This window comes from Cuculus canorus, chromosome Z (assembly GCF_017976375.1).
Source record: "Cuculus canorus isolate bCucCan1 chromosome Z, bCucCan1.pri, whole genome shotgun sequence".
In the NCBI taxonomy this organism is placed as follows: Eukaryota; Metazoa; Chordata; class Aves; order Cuculiformes; family Cuculidae; genus Cuculus; species Cuculus canorus.
In genome coordinates, this window is record NC_071441.1 from 75,924,612 (window position 1) to 75,944,951 (window position 20,340).

Sequence of the window (20,340 nt, forward strand, 5' to 3'; positions counted from 1 at the left end):
GGCCTCCATCTGGACATCCCTAATGAATTGTGGGAGATCCAACAAAGCATTTAAAGAGCTGGTTTGGAGCTATCTCACATGCCATCTGTACTTGGGATGTCTTTCCCAAGCTGGTGTTGCAAAACAGCTACTTGCATTCCTCCTGAAGATTCATTTCCATGAAGCTTAGAAGAAAATAGCTGACTCAGGCAGCCTGTGCGGCCGAGCATTGCAGTGTGGGGGGAACTTCCATTGGACTTCAGCAGTAGACAAGTTGGCTTTTCAATGCGTTGCTGAGTCTGCTCTGTTGGACTTTGTGCCATGTCCTCTTAGCCCAACAGCACTGTCTATGCTCCTCCAGCACAGCCTGCAGACTGGGTGCTCATCTAGCGCTCCTGTGAGTGGGATGTCCACCATCTGACACTCCTGTGAGTGGGATGTCCATCACCGTAGTGTGAGAAGTAGCGGACACTGATGCTGTGAAGTGATCCTGCAGAAAGACACAGGCAGAAATCAGGTCTGTTTCTGTGTCAATTCAGTCAGCATCCCGTACCAGAAGATAGTGCACCCCGTGGTGAACCGTGCTTTGTGACAATCCTACATCCATTTTTTTGGATGCATTACTACATGAGCACCCTGAGTGTCTCTGTCTGAAGCCCTTCAACCATAGAATCCCAGAGGGGTTTAGGTTGGAAGGAGCATGTTAGGGTCATCTAGTCCAACTGCCTTGCAATGAGCAGGGACATCTTCCACTTCGTTAGGTTGCTCAGAGCCCTGTCCAACTTGACCTTGAATGTTTCCATGGATGGGGCGTCTACCACATCTCTGGGCAACCTGTGCCGGCGTTCCACCACCCTCACAGTAAAAATCAGTGCTACTCTGTTGACTTGTAGTGAGTCTAGTTGCGTTGTAAAGGCCAAACTAAATCTTCTCTAGCAAACAGAGGCAGACATGATGTCCAGCCCCAAGGGAGGGTTGTCTGCAGTGGCTGCACCCCAAGAACTAGGCAATGACGAGAGGACTTGTTCCTAGGTAGACATCTCGTCTGAAGGTTTCATAATGCTTTTCCCAGCAGCCAGATGCTGTGAGCCTCAACAAAAACATCTCTGCCCTCATGGTGTTGTTTTTGTTGGCTGTGCTTGTCTTCTGGAGTTTATTGTATGTTTTCAAGGATGCGTATGTGTAAGACCTAAAGCATGCATCATGTCTTAACTGTTCGATGATGATTTTTAGATTCTGATCACCACCATTTTGACAGGCGGATTTTCTGTGCTTCCAAAATGCTATGTCCATCCAGACACGGAGGCTGGGTCTTGCGATCGGGATAGAATTTAACCCTAGTGGAAGAAAGGCATCAAAAAAGTGTGAAGAATTTCATTTTTGTTTTCAGGAGTGAACATGACATCTTGTTCCCTTCTCATCTGAGAAAAATGCAAACAAAAATGAAACTGGAGCCAAGCAAAACCAGTTTGAGAGAGAAAGCCAGAGGGAAAACACACAGAAGTCCTGTGTTCTGCATCCTTGGAGGTGGAGTTTGTTGCTTTCCGTAGGGTTTTGAGTTTTTTTGTTTAAATAATGCAGAACTGTGAGGCTTATTTGAGTGTTTCCCACTCTCAGAGTGAGGATAGAAGATGACCATGGCTGGACTGTGATGCTCCCTGCACCCAAGCCGCACTGAGTTGTCATTATGCATGCACTTAATACATCAAGGTGCCTTAAATGGTTTGGTGAACAATACTTCTTGTGGAAGTCAGACCTCTAGAACAGAAATCCCTCCACATTATATTAATTGCAATGTTCACATTGACCTCCCAGTGCAAAATCAGACCTCTGGGACCTGTTCTAGATGCCGTAAAATTTCATCAGCTTCTAACTGGGATCCTCTAGGCCTTCCAGTTTGGATCACACGTCCCTTAGGTGTCCTAAGCCAGTACCACCGGCAAACCCCTCCAGCAGTGCCTGCCCAAGGATGCCAGTCTGATTATTTTGGGAGCTGCATCCCCTTACTCATGGAATCCAAGACTGTCACGTGGTCTGCATAGCTGTTGAGGAGAGAGGAGGTACGTGGTGGTAGAACACAATGGCGGCATGCAGAACTGCTGGTGGGGTACCTGTCTTGTAGCCATGCCACTGACTGTGTCCCTGGCCAGGGATGGGGTGGCTGTTAGGCTTTGTCGTCCATGAAATGCTTAGTTCAGGAAGTCTGAGCCCGGAGACACCAGATTGTTATGGGGACGTTCCAGGGGACTCTCCTTCTTCCTGCCCTTTCCCCTTTCAGGGCAGCTAGCTAGTACAGTGGTGAAGAACGTGGTTGCCATCAGTCTCTGTGAAATTAACTCAGTGGCTTCTCTAAGAGTTTTGTTTAATTTCCCTCTCTCCATGGAAAATTACTGTGGGATTTAAAAAAAAAAAAAAAAAAAAGTGGAATTTCAGCCCACAGATCCAGCCCCACCAGTCTTTCATTCACAGGTACAGTTGCCGCGTGTCTTGGAGGGTACTCTTCTATTCCAGCACTGAGGAGTGCATTAGATAAGTTGGATCTGGGATCTTCATAGGAGTGGAAAGTCCCACAGAGTCCATTTCCGCAGCAGATCTTAATCTGTCCCTTATAACGGCAAACGCTAATTAATTGCAGCCATGTTAATAGCAAAGCTGGTCATGAGATACTCAAGATTTAGCATCATATTCCTGGACCTAATCCTGGCACAGAGGTGAGATCCTGCTTTGGCAGAAGAAAGGGTGGAGAGAAGCTTTCTATTTGCAAAATGCAGTGAGGAAAGTTTTCATTCATCAGCAGGGAGGAGGGGAAGCAGAAGGTTTGACCTTGACCATGGCACTGCTCTTCATTCTCAACTTCTTGCCTGAGTGGCTGCAATTCCATATTAGTTGTTTTGGATGGCCTTGGCCATGCCCACAAGATAATAGCTCTGCATAAAACAGGGACAAAACCAGCATCCCTCCTCTGCGAGGGAGCTTAGCATGCTCATGAGAGTGTGTTCCATAGGAGAGTGGCCTGGGATTGAAGGCAAGGGCGGTGTCCAGGCAGGTTCTTCAAAGACAAGAGACAGGGTGTCCAGGGCACCTTGTCTCTGAGTCCATGGACGGGATCTCAGTCTGTTTGGCTGTATAGAATGCTCTACACGATGGGGTAAATGTCTTCAAGTGCCATTAGAAATGCAGCTCCTCACCTCTCTGTGTTTGCAGGAATTGCTTAACCAAATCTCCATGCAACCGCCAAGAGAATGTAACCCCGCGTTGTCCTCCAGCTCTCCACATGCCAGACAAATGGTGGGGGCTTTTGGAGGACTTGTCTCGCTCCGGGGCATATGAGCAGGGCTGACGGGACAGAGCAACTGTGTTTTAGACCACAGCTGTCCACGTGTCTGAAGTTATTTTCCCCAGCCTTCTGCCTTCCGGCTCCTTTCCTTGGGCGCAAACGATGTAGTAAAAACTTGCAGGAATCCCGTATTTCTGAGCACGTAGTCTGATAATCACCGAAACAGCTGAAGCCTTAGGTTTGTTTGCGTAGGCTCCTCCAACAGAACAGCCATGTGTCAGATCTAAATTCCGTTGAAAGGTCTCTCATTTAGTTAATGAAATTAAAAAAATCAATGGAAAAATTATAGCACGAGCAATACCGTATTTCCAGCTTGGCAACCTTGGCTGTCTCCCTTTGGTTTTTTAGTTCTTCTGCGGTTTCTTTGTAACTCTGAACATCTCTTTAAGATTCCACATTGATCAATTCCCCTGTTCAATTCACGGACAGCGGGGGCAGTTTCACTTTGAGTCAGAATTTGGCCTGTAAACAGAAAATAGTTATTTAACATTAAACAGAGACAAAAAGTAAGAGATGGGTGTGCTGTCTAGGTACTCGTAGCTGAAGCTGGGTCCCCTGCAAGGTGCTATGTGCTTGCAGCAAAGGATATGCAGAGAGATTTTTCTGGGGTAAATTTTTGAGGTTTTTTTTAAGGATGTATGTTGTTGTGTGGTTCAAGCTTCAACTGTTGCTCCCTTCAGCATCGCAAGCCTAAAACCATAGGCTGGGAGGTGCGTTTGGGTTCCTACATGAAAGGATCAGAGAGTCATAGAATGGTTTGGGTCAGAGGAGACCTTAACGATTATCAGTTCCACCCCCCTGCCATAGGCTAGTGGTGGGGTTCCTACAAGCCTCATCGGACCTCATCTTGAACACCTCCAGGGACGGGGCGTCCCTGGTTCCCTAAGACAGGCAAGTCACCCCAAATCATCATCTCAGCTCTCCTGCTCTTGAGCAAGCAGGAGCTTGTTTCCATCAACTCCACCCACAGCTGGTGTGTGTGGTGGGGTGCCTTGGTCCCCATCTTGCCCCCTTATGGGACTATGTCCCCAGCACCTTGGTCACACCAGAGAGCAACGCTGGGTCATCCCAACCTTCTGGGCTTTGCAATTCTGTGTAGTGAAAAAAGATGTTAAGATCTGTGCCCTGTTCTCCCTCCTCTTCCTCGCTGCAGAGTCTTTCTTCTTTGGCTTTTCTTCTTTACTGGGTTGTTGGGAAGATAAAAGCACGCGACTCTGTGCCTGAATGCTGGATTATCATCTAGACCCCTGCCTGCTGCCAAGTCACGGATGTTGCTCCTTCTTTGCCATTCTCGTTTCTTTGCCTTTTATTTCTTTCATTTTTCCCCCCCCCCTAACTTGTTTAACTCTGATGTTTTCCGTCCTGTGATCAATGACTGCAGAGCTTCAGTTTGTGTTTGCACTCCCCCTTGCCATGGGGGTATTGCATTTAGCTGTCCTGTATGGGGACAGAGCTGCCTGTTCTTTCCCTGTCTTGTTGCAAAATCCCTAAACTGAACAATCTTGCACATTCCACATTGGCTTAACTGTTTGGGGTTTTTTTTTCAGTCTTAAACCTTTCACAGTCCTTAAACAGAAATGGTTTGGTTTTTATAATATCAGTATTTCTTTAGGAAAAAAAAAAGTCCCTGCATACATTTCTTGCTGGAATTCACAGCAGAGGTTCAATCCCAGCTCATTTCCAGGTGTTTTGCCTTACCTCTGTTTAAATTAAAGCTGTGTCTATGTGCAACTTTTATCATTTCTGTGCAATATTTCCGGTCCAAACACAGTAGCAGCCTGTCTAGCTAATAACCTGGGTTAGAATATAGAAAAATTAGGGGGTCATAACATACCCCAAAAGTGCACCCAAACAGTTAAACTCAGATGTTTGAGACAAGAAACGAGCAAAACTACAGAAAGCAAATCCTGAATTATATCAGCAAAACTCCTGCCCTCTCAAGCATGTGAGGGTTTAATACTAGATAAGGGCTTTAACTAGCTTTTATTTTGACAGTCTTCTTTTAATAAGCGTTTTTACAAAGCAGTTTATGTGATTGCGTTACTGAGAGGAAACAGAAATGCCAGGAAAAGTTGATGTGGAGATTCTGTACTCATAAAATGCTTGTAAGCTCCAGAAAACAGGAAAGCTTCCCCCATCTCCTTTTTTTTTATTGTTTTAAGATCCTCTGCCATTCAGCTTGCGAAGAGAAAATATCCACGCTGAATATCTCAGAAAACCGGATCCGGTGGTCTGAGACTAAACACAAATTCCTTCCACTGCCACCACGAACAAGCCTCTTCATCCTATGTTCGCCAAACACGAGCCCTCACTGTTCGTGGTTGAGAGCCAGTTGGCCTCAGAAAATAGGTTTTAACTCCTGGGGATGCCAAGGAATACATATTTGATGGGCAGATGGCTTTGGCAGGCAAGGTTGGAGACTGTTTAGCTGCTGACCATTGAAATGTATTTGTGAATGGCCCCCTTCCTACATCCAAGCACCCTTAGCTGATCAGTGTGGATGGAGAAAATAGAGTTAATCACTATGCGAAAGGATTTAAATAAACAATGCTATTTATCCAAACAGAGGTGAAGGTTTTGGATAAGAGATGAGCAAGGGGATGGATTATAATAACTACAAAACCAGGACGGATGCAGAGTGATGTGGTCACTGCAGTACTTGCAGTTGTTTCCCTCTTTCGGGGCAATGGTGTTGGGGATATATTCAGTGCTGCTCCCAGAAGCCTTGTAAGGAGCTGAGCCTTAAAGTATCCTGTGTGCTCTCAGAGCCAACACTGAATATTAAAAAGCCCACAAGCCGGCAGGAAGCTGCTGTTGTGCTTAGAACCAACCCTGCAGAGTCCCAGGCGAAGGCAGCCGATGCCAGGACTGTCTCCATCTTAATTACAGCCTTGATGATGGCATGCTGGCTCAGTCATCTCTGCTGGGGAGAGCCACGCTTGCAGCCTGTGTGAAAATCTGAACTTTCCAAGGTTGCCAAAGCGTTTCATCCGCCTCGGCTACCAGTTATGGCCAGTATGGAGAGGCTTGCTCACCCCTTCTGGGTCACTGTAGTCTCTTGAGCAAACCATTTGTGGTTAATTCCTCCTCTTCATGCCTGTGGAATTTCCATATGATCTGGTTGGAGCCAAATTTACCTAGCCTTCTGTGTGGAGGTTACGGTCCTGGCTGCCTGTGCCGCCAGAGCCATGCGCGGTCATCAGTTTCTTCACCTGTACACACATCCTCTCCAGTGTAGCAACGATGAAGGATATGCGTAAAGAAACAACAAACAAAACCATTTGGTGTGGGCACTCCTTTAGCTCCTTAACTCGCTTTTTAGCTTTTTTTACTCTCTTGGGAATTCCTGATGCACTTGAAATGATGCACTGCAAACCAGTGCCATGTTGGTACAGCGGAGGTGGGAAGCAAGAGGAGCAAGTGATGCTGTGGGCCAGGCTTATCAGGAGCTCCTTAGCTCATCAGAAAAATATATTTCCTGGTATTTTGTGCCTGGCTGACATCCCACTGCTGAACTGGGACAAACCAGGTCTTCCCTGGTTTAGTGTGGAAACAATAAACAACACAGAAACCTGGGAGAAATTTTCCTGGGAACCAAAGTCACGTTATATAGTTGTTCATGAAAACTTTCAGCTGAAATATGCCTGTTATTGAAGGAGAGTTAGAGGCATAAGTTAGTACTGGGTTGTGTTACATGCGAAAAAAATCTGGCTCTCTTTTTGTGACAGATGTGTTGACCAAAGAGGACCATGCTGGAGAGAATGTACTAATCAATTTCTTTGACTTTCCAGGCGACAGCAGAGACTTCCCAGTGGGAACAAGTCTCAGCAGCACACGGATCATCAGCAGGGTGGCACCAAACACAACAGGGACCACCAGAAACTCTACCAGGGAGGCCAAGCCCCTCACTCCTCAGGCAGGACGGGCCACCATGGCTACAGCCAGAACCGGAGATGGCACCACAATCAGAAGCACTCACCCAACGACAAAGAAACGCACAGAAATGCCAAAGAGACTGAGAATTTGAAAATTGAGGACAACTCAGTCTGCACAGTGCATATTCCTGCAGAAACACATCGGAGCCCAGAGGCTGTGGAGAAGCAGTCTCAGCAGTACATCCAGGAGTCAGAGACCAAGCGGAAAGACAGTATTCACGAGCGCATTGGGGAAAGACCCAAGATCAATTTGCTCCAGTCTTCCAAGGACAGGCTGCGGAGGAGACTAAAAGAAAAGGTATTGTTTCTTAGAGGAAAGTTGAATTTTCCTTTTCTTGAGAGTCTGCTTGTTGGACATTCTCCATACAAAGGGTGTGTTGGGCTTAAGGGACCTTTCTATGAATGCACCCAATGTATCCTTGTCTCCTAGTGCCCACACTTCTTTTGAAGCATCTTCATGCATCTTCAGAAGGCCTTTTATTGACACAACGCTAAAGCTTTTAGCTCACCTCTTTGGTTGAGATTGCTATCAGCATGTATTCTCTGAGAAGGACTGGAAACTCTCCCCCTACCCATGCAGAGATCCTCAGGGAAGGCTGGTGCACACATGAGCTACAGCACAGGTCTTCCTTCCCCAGGGACTGATCCCAGCTGACTGCCTCCCAGTATGCAGAGCTCATCGGCTTTGCCAAGAGATCTTAAAAAGACAATTTGTCTGCAGTATTTCAGAGCTTTGACTTTTGATTGCTGAGTAATTTGAGTCAGGTACTTAAACGATGATATCCATTTATCTCAGTAGTTAATTGAAATGTCATTATCTTTCCCCCTTCCTTCCAACAACCCAACAATAACGAAACTATTGCATGCAAGTGACAGAGGAGAAATCCTTTTTGGAAATAATATTCAGCCTCAGATTTCTGAGGAATTTGGAGATGATATCTTCATTTGCCCCCACTGGAACTCAGGTTCTATCTCTTGAGCTTCTTTAGTCAGCCTGCAAAGTGTGTCATTAGGGGTATCTCCAATGAGATTTCTAAAATGCATAGCAAAAATAACCTGAACATATACGATTCCATGGGAGCGCATGTTGGAAATGTATACCTTCGAATGCACATGCATTTACTATTTATGTATGTGGCATGAGGAGGAGGAAGAGATTTTGTTAGTTATTTTAATGTTCTTTAAAGCAATGGGAGTATAGCAGTCTTTCAGAGTATTCATTTTATTGCCCACACTGCAAATTTATAGTCTTATAAGAAGTGCATCCTACAAGCACCCACGCTTGAGTGGGTGCAGTCAAGACAACTGGTCTCCTGATGTAAGTTTTGGGTACTCCAGTTGCCAGTTGGCATTGGGGTTATCCAAAAACTTGTTACAGGTTTGTGTTGTATAGCAATATTGGACAAGAAGAAGGGAGGGGATCAGACCATAATAAGCAGAATGCATGCTTTACACTGAGGGGAAAAGGACAAATGCATAATTAAACATTGAAAAGGAGCAATAAATTATGTGGTAGTGTTGGGAAGTGAGGAGTGTAACAATCAAGAGGTGGAAAAGTTAAGAGTTTTTCTAATGCCAGGATCATGCGACATCTTTGATCTCATTTTAGTTCATTAAATACATATTAAAAAGTAGATATTTTTGTAGGAGTGTTACCTGAGCATTTTGTAAACATCAGTGCACTTTCAAAATAGAGGCAAAAAGGTGCCCGTTATCACCATGTTGTGGACACGCCCAGAAGCCCATTCAAGGTGCCGAAGGCAGTCAGGAATGATCTGACCTCGGCATACTGGCTCAGGACTCTTGAACAAATCTTCTGGAGCTGAGGGAGAGGGCTCTGGGATTGAATGTTGCGGAAATGGGGACATTTCTGGATCAGAACTCTTTCACACATGGTTTTCAATGCTGAGATAACACCATTGTGCCTCTAAAAGATGCTTTAATTTTTCTACATCTGTTTATGTTTCCCCAGTCCCCTCCCCCCTTTACTGTTTGTGGAAGGACAAGGGCTGATATGTCTGTTTTTTCCTTGTGTAACAGATGCCTTGTCTTTCCCTTTTCACGGACCAGGACGAAGTCACAGTGGAAAACACTAATCCTGAAAAGAACAAAATGGACAAATTAATTGAAATCCTCAATAGCATGAGGAACAACAGCAGCGATGTTGACTCCAAGCTCACCACCTTTATGGAGGAAGCCCAGAACTCTACCAACTCTGAGGAGATGCTGGGGGAGATAGTCAAGACCATCTACCAGAAAGCGGTGACGGACCGCAGCTTTGCTTCCACAGCAGCCAAGCTCTGTGACAAAATGGCTCTCTTCATGGTGGAAGGAACCAAATTCCGAAGTCTGCTCCTCAACATGTTGCAGGTAATGAGATAAAATTATGAGCTGTGTGTGGAAATAAGTTATCTTCCGTGAGCGTCCGTCTATAAAATGAGTGAGTCCATCTGCTTGAGGGAAGGAAGACACTACAGAGCGAACTGGACAGGCTGGATCAGTGGGCCAAGGGCAGCAGGATGGGGTTCAACAAGGCTCAGTGCTTGGTCCTGGATATGTGCCATAAATTTGGGCCCCATGCAATGCTCCAGGCTTGGGGAAGAGTGGCTGAAAAGCTGCCTGGTGGAAAAGCTCCTAGGGGTACTGATTAACTGTGGCTCAACATGAGCCAGCAGTGGCCCAGGTGGACAGAAGCCCAACAGCATCCTAGCTTGGATTAGCAATGTTGTGCCCAGCAGGGGTAGAGGAGTGATCATCCTCCTGGACTCAGCACTGATGAGGCCACACCTCGAATCCTGTGTTCAGTTTGGGGCCCCTCACTACGAGAAAGACATTGAGGGTCTGGAGCGCGTATGGAGAAGGGGAACAGAGTTAAGGAAGGATCTGGAGCCCAGGATTTCTGGGAGTGGCTGGGAGACCTGGGGATGTTTAGCTGCAAGGAAAGGAGGCTGAAGGGAGACCTTATTACCCTCTGCAACTGCCCAAAAGGAGTTTGTAGTGAGGTAAATGTTCTTCTCCCAGGTGGAAGTGATAGAACAATAGGAAATGTCTGAAGTTGTACCAGGGGAGGTTTAGATTGGATATTAAGAAAACTGACCTCAGGATAGGATTGTCAAGCACTGAAACAGTTTGCCCAGGGCAGTGGGCAAAGGAGGAGTCACCATCCCTGAGGGGATTTAAATGCCACATGAATATGGTGCTTCAGGACATGATTTAGTGGTGTGGTTGCCAGTGTTAGATTAGCAGTTGGACTCAATGATCTTAAAGGTCTTTCCCAACCTAGGTGATTTTGTGATTCTGTGGGTTGCTTGTGGCAGCATCCCCATGTCATGGGGTGAACTTGGAGGGTTTTACAGTGAAAGATCTTTGCCACTCTTTTCAGCTCAAGTCCTGCCCATCACCAGAGGTACTAAGTTAAGTGATGGTCCCTGAGTAGGCAATTAATTGCATCACCTGGCTGATGGGCTCATTCCTGGTTTCTGATTGCAATCCAGACTTAAATACATTGACTATTTGCTTATTATTCTGGGTGACTTGTCTGTTCGTATGTGCTGCACTGGTTGATTTTTCTGCTCCAAAACAGTCAGCAACAGCAAAGTTAGAGGGGAGAAAAAAAAGCAGTGGCTCTGAAAAATGTTCCATGATAAGGGTGGACGATGGAGAAACAGGACTGTCCTCATCTACCTGAGGTTTCCTGGGGAGACAGTGTTTCACTGTGCCGCCACAGTCTGTGGAGGGATTGCTATCTGGGAAAGGTTTCACATGGACCTGTATCTTTCTACCTCTCTAGAAACAGGGCACGTAGATATTAAACCTTGAATTTCCAACCCTTAATTTAACATACATTTCCACTTGGCTGTTCCCTCATACACACATCATCTGTGTCGCATACAAAGCTCTCGTTTAATTTCCCTTTTCCCTGCGTTTGTTCAGTTCCCAGCAGCACTCCAGTTTTTGACACATCTTCTTGCCCTGTTTGCTCTTGTTGGATCTTGTCCCTTCAACGTTGTGCCAGACTGCCTGTACCTTGTGTGGGCTGAGTTGGCTTTTGAGCAGCACAGTAAGCAGGGAAGTAAGCAACGAAATAAAATAGAGCCACAAAGATGATCCAAGGGCTGAGGCACCTCCCATTCAAAGACAGGCTGAGAGAGTTGGGGTTGTTCAGCCTGGAGAAGAGAAGGCTGCAGGGACACCTTAAAGCAGCTTCCAGTGCTGAAAGGGGCTCCAGGAAAGCTGGGGAGGAGCTCTTGATCAGGGAGTGCAGGGACAGGATGAAAGAGTATGGTTTTAAGCTGAAAGAGAGAAGATTTAAATTAAATATTAGGAAGAAATGTTTTCCTCTGAGGGTAGGGAGGCCCTGGCCCAGGGTGCCCAGAGAAGCTGTGGCTGCCCCATCCCTGGAGGTGTTCCAGGCCAGCTTGGATGGGGCTTGGAGCCCCTGATCCAGCGGGAGGTGTCCCTGCCTATGGCAGGGGATGGGACTGGATGGGCTTTGAGGTCCCTTTCAAACCAAGTCAATCTATAATTCTGTAATTCTTAATGATTATTAATATTTAACAAAATCTGTGATAATTCTGCAGTAACCGGTCTGGGTTTGCTTCTCTCATTGCTCTGGGCATGTGTCAAACCAGCATCTCTCCTTGTGACCCCTCCTGCTCCACTCTCCCCCTGCAAAGCCCTGGGGCAGCACACACATCTGCCCATCGCATGTACCAGGCACTGATTTTTTCCTGATTGATTTATTTCTAAACCTATTATAAAACAGGAGGAGACAAATTGCAGTCAATATCATTCCCAGATTTAGCAGCAAAGGGCTGGAGAGGACTCTACCCCATCCGAGCATCCCATTTCCCCCATGCGAGGTCACTCTTGTGATTTCTCCCTTTTGGCTGAGTGATACTAAGGAATCCAAGATAAAGTCCAGGAGTGATGGCCAGGGAGCAGCAGGGTGTTATTCAAAAATATAGGATAATGGCAGTCCTTCTGGTTTTGGGAGGACTCTTCCAATTTGCCTTCTTCTCTTAGCCCAGCACTCTGCCAACAGATCCAGTAGGCTGATTTATACTGTAGCATCATCTACAATTATAACTGGCTTCACATTCAGCTCGTCATAGCATGGATGTAGGATAAATAATGTATCTCATGTCTCCAGAGGGTCCCAAAGTGCTTCCCAAGAACATGTAGACAGTCTCAGTGTGATGGGAGCATGATGTCTGTTGTGGAAAGCTGGGATGAAATGAAGTGTAAAAGGTGAGCAGGGTGTGTGGGTGAATGATTGCGTGTGCAAAAGCATAGAAAAGTATCCAAAAGGGATTTACTTAGCCCCAAACTGCACATCTTTTAAAAATGTCTTGATGAGGCAAGAGGTGATGGATCACTGCAGGTCAAAAGCAGAGTCCTGTATGAAATAAATAATGCAATGTTTCCTTTCTGTTATTAAAGGATTTTGTCTTTCTACAAGCACAGTAGTTTTCTTCTAACCAAAATAATTTGATTCATTGACATAGATTCACTAAATAGTTTGGTCAAGCCCTAAACTGGGAATTTTTGTGATGCATTCAGGCTTGATAGCCCTGGCTGGAGACAAACTCCGGTATGAAGCAAAAAAAACTCATTGCAGCTGCCTTGGTGTGAAATAAGGGCATTAATATTATTGATATATGAGACATTATCGATATCAATCTGTAATTATGGATATTATGGAATAGAGTGGATAGCATGTTGATATATTAATATAGCAATATCATATATTGATATGATTGATGATCTAATGTTGATATGTTACGGTCATGATCAATATGAAATATTGATATATATAAATATTAGTATATATTGATATATGGTCAATGATACGACATTGATATACCGATATCAATATGGTATGTTGATATATGGTTAACTATATAACATTACCCACCTCCAGACATTGTCCCTACATCATCAGGCGCTTCCATGAGCCATTTCTAGATAATTTACTATTAATTTAAAAAAAAAAAAAGTCTTAAATAAAATGCTTGCTCCAGAGCTGGATTTATGTCTCTCTAGCACCTTTCAGACTAATCTGATCCCTGGACGTAAGAAGCTCGGCTTGCCGGGCACCGGCAGGCTGGGGAATTACTCTGCCGGGGTGTGATAAATCGGGATCAACGTGATCCCCACCCCGTGCTGCTGGCGCCTGGGGCTGGACCACCCGCCCCCCCATCTGCTCCCAGCAGATGCTCATGTTTTGTACAGGCTTGTTTGTCCCTTTCTCTTGGGACTGCGATGGCAACAGCTCAGCCCCACTGAAGGATCTCATAAATTAATACATTAACCTGTTGAGCCATCCTACCAGCATCCCAGTATAGCATCCTTATGCCCCACTGGAACTTAAAACAAGCAACAAGGGCAATAAACTGAATAAACTGTCAATTTAACCTGGCTCCTCTTGTATTTTCCACTGTTGCCAAGGTGCTCGTGCTCCGGGACTGCACATGTTTGCAGCTTGTCTTGGGGAACTTGTTTTGATCCCAAAACTGATGCCATCAGCACAGCACGGGAATGCTGTCGTCTCATGCCCCTTCCTGCAGGGAGGTCTTCTACAGAGCATCCACACAACCAGTGTTGCACCCTTTACGGCTCTAAGGAAATCTGTTGGGAAAATTCTGGTTTTAGTCCCAAACCTTGTCTGAGTCTTGAAATTGGGTGCTGTGAAAATTTCAGGGTGCTGAAGGGAGAAAGCAGGGTCATGGGATGGGTTGCTGGTCAGACTGGAAGAGGTGCTGCCATTTGGGGGCTCAGCACTGAGGGAGGTCATCTGGGTTTGATTTTCTGCTTTGCTGAGTTTGGTATGGTGTTTTCCCTGGAGGTGTTTAAGGAACGGGTGGATGAAGTGCTGAGGGACATGGTTTAGGGAGTGCTAGGAATGGTTGGACTCGATGATCCAGTGGGTCCTTTCCAACCTGGTGATTCTGTGATTCTGTGTTTGGTACGAGGAGTCGTTTGGGCCTGTGTTTGTACTTGGGATGGGCCTGGCTGAATTGCGCTGGGGAGCTTGGGCGTGCAAGAACATCTTGGTGAATGTATGGGTGGTTTCTTCACCCCTCTAGAAATACTTTATTAGAATCATAGACTCATGGAATGGTTTGGGTTGGAAAGGACCTTAAAGTCCCTCCAGTTCCATCCCGTGCCATGGGCAAGGACACCTCCCACTGGATCAGTGGCTCCAAGCCCCATCCAACCTGGCCCGGAACCCCTCCAGGGATGGGGCAGCCACCACTGCTCTGGGCAACCTGGGCCAGGGCCTCCCCACCCTCACAGGAAAACATTTCTTCCTAAGATCTCATCTCAATCTCCCCTCTTTCAGCCTGAGAGCATTCCCCCTCATCCTATCCCTGCACTCCCTGATCAAGAGCGCCTCCCCAGCTTTCCTGTAGCCCCCCGTTAATTCTTGATTAATGAATCATAAGTAAGACTACTGCAAGAGATATTTGCTTGTCATAGTTTCACTCACTGTTTTGTACTGGCTGCGGTGCTTTTTTTTTTTGTTAGGGGGATGTTAAGCAATGTGCCACAAACCCTTCACATGTAACATAAGTTGGAGTATTCCTCTGTTGAAATGGCCGTGCTCTTTATAGTAGAGCTGTGTCTGCATCTGAGCTATGCAAAGCCAAGTGTATTATTAGAGTGGACATCACTGGGGCTGTAATTGTACACTGGTCCCCTTAGCAACCACAGCCAACAACACATCAAACAGAAGGCTGATACCTTCTTTTAATAAGAAAAAAAAAAAACCCACCCTGAAATGCACATCTCGACACAGAGCAGCAGAGCCCGCTGCAGAGCACATGCCGGCGTGCAGCCAGAGCCAGCGCCTGGTACATCCCTGCGGTTAGAAATGCCTTGGTGCCAGTGGAGAAGGGCTATTTCTGTTGCATACCCTGTTGGATATCCTGTTGGATACTTTACAACATACCCTAATGCATACCCTATTGGATCATAGAATCATGGAATGGTTTGGGTTGGAAGGGACCTCAAAGCTCATCCAGTTCCACCTCCTGCCATGGGCAGGGACACCTCCACTGGATCAGGTTGTTCCAAGACCCATCCAATCTGGCCTTGGACACCTCCAGGGATGGGGCAGCCACCGCTTCTCTGGGCACCCTGGGCCAGGGCCTCCCCACCCTCACAGGAAAATGTATTTTCCTAAGATCTCATCTCACTGTCCCCTCTTTCAGCTTCAAACCATTCCCCCTCATCCTGTCTCTGCACTCCCTGATCAAGAAACCCTTCCCAGCTTTCCTGGAGCCCCTTTCAATACTGGAAGCTGCTGTGAGATCTCCGCAGAGCCTTCTCTTCTCCAGCCTGAACAAACTCCCTCAGCCTGCCCTTGTATGGGAGGTGCCTCAGCCCTTGGATCATCTTCGTGGCCTCCTTTGGACTCTCTCTAAGAGACCCATGGATTTTCTACTGGATAGTCCACAGCACGCCCTAATGCGTATCCACACAGGGTCTCTTCATTGTCTTAGTTTAATCTCTTGATGCCCCAGGAATGGCCTTTGGTTTGGTGGTGTGCTTCATTCTGGCTGTAGAAACTTGAGTAGAATCCCTTACTTTTGGGAGAGGTTGCATTTGTGTTTCAGTGGACTCGGGAGGGTTTGAGATGGCCAATGTGACCACTTGTGGAGGGGCGCATCCAGTCAGGAGGTCAAAAATCTGTTGTTGTCAGCCCATCTGAGGGATGGAAGTGGAAGATTTAGGTTGAATGCCTTCTTAGGGTGAAGATGTTGTTGGACTGGTTACTGGAGAATCAATTGATTCCCTTTGGTAAATCAGAATGCAAAGAGAATTATTTACTGTGCTAAGCGTGAGGATTTGGGAGGAATGAGCTGAAATTCCTCTCCCTTAGCTTCTTCTTCATTTGAGTAAACAACTTAACCTCCCAGTGATAGCAGCCCATTCTGCGTCGCAGGGATTCTGAGGATAACGATACCAAGGATGATAACACAAGTGAATGTTGTGGGAATTGAAACATGGAAATAATATGGATGGTTAATGCTAAAAGGAAGATATTCTTTTTTCCACTTAATATGATTGAGGTCTGGGTCTTTGGCCGTGAACGGTTTGTGGCTTGACAGAGACGGAGGCAGGAGCATCTCAGCACAGCTGGAGAGCATCTGACTTGTATGCCATGTTCAGCATTGACTGCAAAACCCATCAGCCCTCTCTCCCTGCCTGTTTTTAATTTAATTTAGTTATGGGTGATGCAGTTCATGCACAGAAAACACAGTGGTACCACTTGGTTTGGAAAAGACATTGCCCAGGAGGCACCTGAGACAATGCTTCACTGAAAGATAGTGGGGAGGGAAAGTTCCAGAGGTCCCTGGAGCAAGTCTGAAAGCAGCTCTTTCTCAGGGAGTGCTGAGATAGGACAAGGGGAAATGGTTTTAAGCTGAAAGAGGGGAGATTGAGAAGAGATCTTGGGAAGAAATGTTTTTCTATAAGGGTGATGAGGCCCTGGCCCAGGCTGCCCAGAGCAGTGGTGGCTGCCCCATCCCTGGAGGGGTTCCGGGCCAGGTTGGATGGGGCTTGGAGCCCCTGATCCAGTGGGAGGTGTCTCTGCCCATGGCAGGGGGTGGGACTGGATGTGCTTTAAGGTCCTTTCCAACCCAAAGCATTCCATGATAAAGGTGCGCATCTTGAGTCCTGCAGCTGTGAGGGTTTGCAGTCCCAGCTCCATGGAGTCTCTCTGATCTCTGCATGAGCCCAACATCACTGCCTTTAGTTTCTCTTCCAGAAGAGTTTGATGAGCACTTCCCAAGGTGAAGCCACCACTGAGTGGGGAAAGCCTCCTCAGCTTGAGCTGCTCCCCACTGCCCCTCTTGGAGTATGAGGAACATCTCAATGGTGAACCTCAGGATTGATGTGTGCATGAGCCCTGCTGGCTCTGCAGGAGCCCAGCTCAGGCAGAGGAGTAGCAAATGATGATGCCCTGGGGTAAACACCTTCATTCAGGGTTTTGCAGAAAGTTGCAGAGCTTGGAAACCTTTTTCTTTACATTTCTGCACCAGTGTTGACAGCACTGGCCTGGTCTTGTAAACTGTGGACTTGCCAGCAAAAACTGCACGCTAAATGCAGCATTGCAGATAGGATTTATTTTCTATATGCCCAGGGATATACATATACACACATAAACATAGTCTTTGTGTGGGAGTGGGACAAGGAGGCTCCAAGGAGCATCCCCAGCTGCCTGCATCCTCCTGCTATCCAGCACAGAGAAAAGGAGGAGCAGGAAGGAGACACGTTCCCTCTTGTTTGAGCCCAGTTGTGTCTATGAGGATGCTTTGTAGTTCTGTAACACAGCATTTAGTATTTTAGATCTATAATTGTTATTTTTATCATTTTATAACTGAGGTTTTATTATTTTAGTATTTTTAACTATTTTATTATTTTTTTAATTATTATTTTGCATTGAGGTTCAACAAGGTCAAGTGCTGAGTCCTGCACTTGGGACACAACAATCCCATGCAGGTCCAGGCTTGGGGAAGAGTGTCTGGAAAGCTGCCTGGAGGAGAAGGGCCTGGGGGTGTTGGTTGACAGTGGCTGACCATGAGCAGCAGTGGCCCAGGTGGCCAAGAAGGCCAATGGCATCTTGGCTTGGATCAGTAACAGTGTGGCCAGCAGGAGCAGGGAGGGATTGTGCCCCTGAACTCGGCACTGGGGAGACACCTTGGATTCTGGGTTCGGTTTTGGGCCCCTCACAGCAAGAAAGACATTGAGGGGCTGGAGCGCATCCAGAGAAGGGGACAGAGCTGGTGAAGAGTCTGGAGAACAGGGGTTATGAGGAGCATCTGAGGGGCCTGGGGTTGTTTAGCCTCGAGAAGAGGAGGCTGAGGGGAGACCTTATCACTGTCTACAACTGCCTGAAAGGAGGTTGTAGAGGGTTGGGTGTTGGTCTCTTCTCCCAAGTGACAGGTGATAGGACAGGAGGGAATGGCCTCGAGCTGCACCAGGGCAGGTTCAGATTGGACATTAGGAAAATTCCTTCATGGAAAAGGTTCTCGGGCCCTGGTAGAGGCTGCCCAGGGAGGCAGTGGAGTCCCCATCATTGGAGAGATTTAAAAGACAGGCAGATGAGGTGCTCAGGGACATGATTTAGTAGAGGACAGGTAGAGCTGGAGTTAATGATCTCAAAGGTCTTTCCCAAACCCGGGATTCTATGATTCTGTAGTCATCCAGAGCAAAACATAACCTGTGCAAGTGTCGGCAGCGGGCAGGAGAGGGAGCCAGGGGAGCAGGCTGGCACCCTGCCCTCCCCAGCAGGTGAGGGGCAGAGCTGGGCATCAATTGGAGCTGGCGCTGCCGTTACCCGTGAGTCTGGCCAAGCCATTGCCGTCTGCCTGTAGCAATAACACTCGCTCTGCTTTGCTGTTGAGGTTACAGGGGTCACTGGCAGACAGGTCCCATGCGGGTCTGTGAGTTATTAGAGAGCCCCAGATAAGGTGTCAAACTTCATGCGTTAAACTTGCCGCTTTCCCCAAGTGGAGCCGTGGCTGTAGGAGCCATCCAGCTCCTTGGCAGCCTTTTGATGTCAGAGGGATGTGGTGCAGGCGACAGAGCGCTAGGCATTGCCTCCCTGGATGCTGGTGGTGAGATGAGGGGGGATTTATTGGAGCACAAAAAGGTGTTTAACCCAAGATTGGGAGTTTTAATGGGCTGTAAACAAAAAATCACCTGCAACAAATTCCCACCGATAGGAAGGAGGATGGTGGAACAGAAGCACAAGCACCGGAGACCCTCCAAGCTGGGAATAGCTGAGCTGAACAGCAATTTAAATTGTCTGCAGGGGCTGCAGTGCACGTAGAATCATAGAATGGTTTGGGTTGGAAGGGACCTTAAAGATCATCTATTTCCATCCCCCCTACCATCGGCCTCATCATCTTCAGCTCAAGCCCAGGGGTGGGTTTCAAGGCCTGCAGCCACTCAGGTAGTGAGTTGTAGCTGGAGGTGGCTGTAGAGCCACCAGTGGACGTCACAGGGGACACCAAGAAGGTCATCCCCACTGCCCTGCAGGTAGTTGGGAGATGGGAGTCCATCCAGCACAGCTCATGGGTCTGCACAGAGAAGGTGCTTAGGGCATTGTGCAGCTGAGAGATTGATGGGAAGCAGGACTAAGTTGCAAGAAGAAAAAAAACCTTTTAGTTTCAAGAAGCGCATGTTAGACTTTTTGTGATGGTAAGATTTGATACTGCAGTACTCCAGTGTATTGTGAAAAAATAGCCATCACCTTTACTCTATAAAGAAGTTGTGTGTGGTTTCTCCTGGCTGCTTTTCATCCCGGAGGGGCTGAGGCTGCAAGGCCACAGTGGGAACCAGCCCCTGGTCCAGCACGTGGTTGTGGTGCTTGGTGTCCCACCATCTCCTATTGGCCAGTGGATGCCCTGTCTGAGCATCTTCCAGTGGTGGTGGTCCTGGTGGTGGCAGTGAGGAGCATCCCTGGCTAAGCTGCTGCCTGCTAAAAGTACAGTCGAGTCCAAACCAGGGGTCTTTGGGTGGTGGGACCCATGCAGGTCCTGTGCGTGGGCTGCAGCGCGGAGGCAACACAGAGCAGAGGCTCTGCTGGGCTCTAGGTGGAGACTGCGGACTGCACAGCTTTCCTGCAGCCTGCCTGCAGCAATGGGCCAGGTCCAGGCAGCAGGCTACCGGTGGGGTGGGGTCCTAGCTGCTCCCTGCCTGAGGCCACACAAGGGGCTTTAGTAAGAGGGGCAGCAAAGGAAGAAACACCACCCTCAAAATCCATTTACCCAGAGAGGTGAGGAAATGCCCGAGGATGCCCCTCCACCTGCCGCACTCAAAGCAGGGTGGCACATAATCATTGGGACCTCCTCAAACCCAGGTTGGACTGGCATCAGCTCCGTCTCTCCGTTTTCTCCCAAAAGGCTCAGATCTGACCCTGGGATGCGGGGTCAGATTCCTGCCAGCCCAGAGACTCAGCCGGCCTAAGGCACCCTCCTGACAGACCATCTGCTCCTGCCTGCTGCCGTATAAATCCGGCTCAGGCTGTGCAGCCACCTCGAGGTGGGGATTTTGAGATGCTGTGGGGTTGGGAGA

At 47.4% G+C, this 20,340-nt stretch overlaps 1 protein-coding gene across 6 annotated transcripts in view; it reads left to right on the forward strand.

Moving 5' to 3' along the window:
* Nucleotides 1–20,340, forward strand: part of CTIF (cap binding complex dependent translation initiation factor) — a 160,913-nt gene that overhangs the window by 107,591 nt on the left and 32,982 nt on the right. For 5 of the 6 annotated variants that reach the window (XM_054053528.1, XM_054053532.1, XM_054053531.1 and 2 more), the window contains 2 exons: nt 7,108–7,549; nt 9,292–9,621. In XM_054053528.1, coding sequence (XP_053909503.1) covers nt 7,108–7,549; nt 9,292–9,621 — 772 coding nt within the window. The remainder of the gene's footprint in view (nt 1–7,107; nt 7,550–9,291; nt 9,622–20,340) is intronic. The other variant, XM_054053530.1, reaches the window with a different exon arrangement.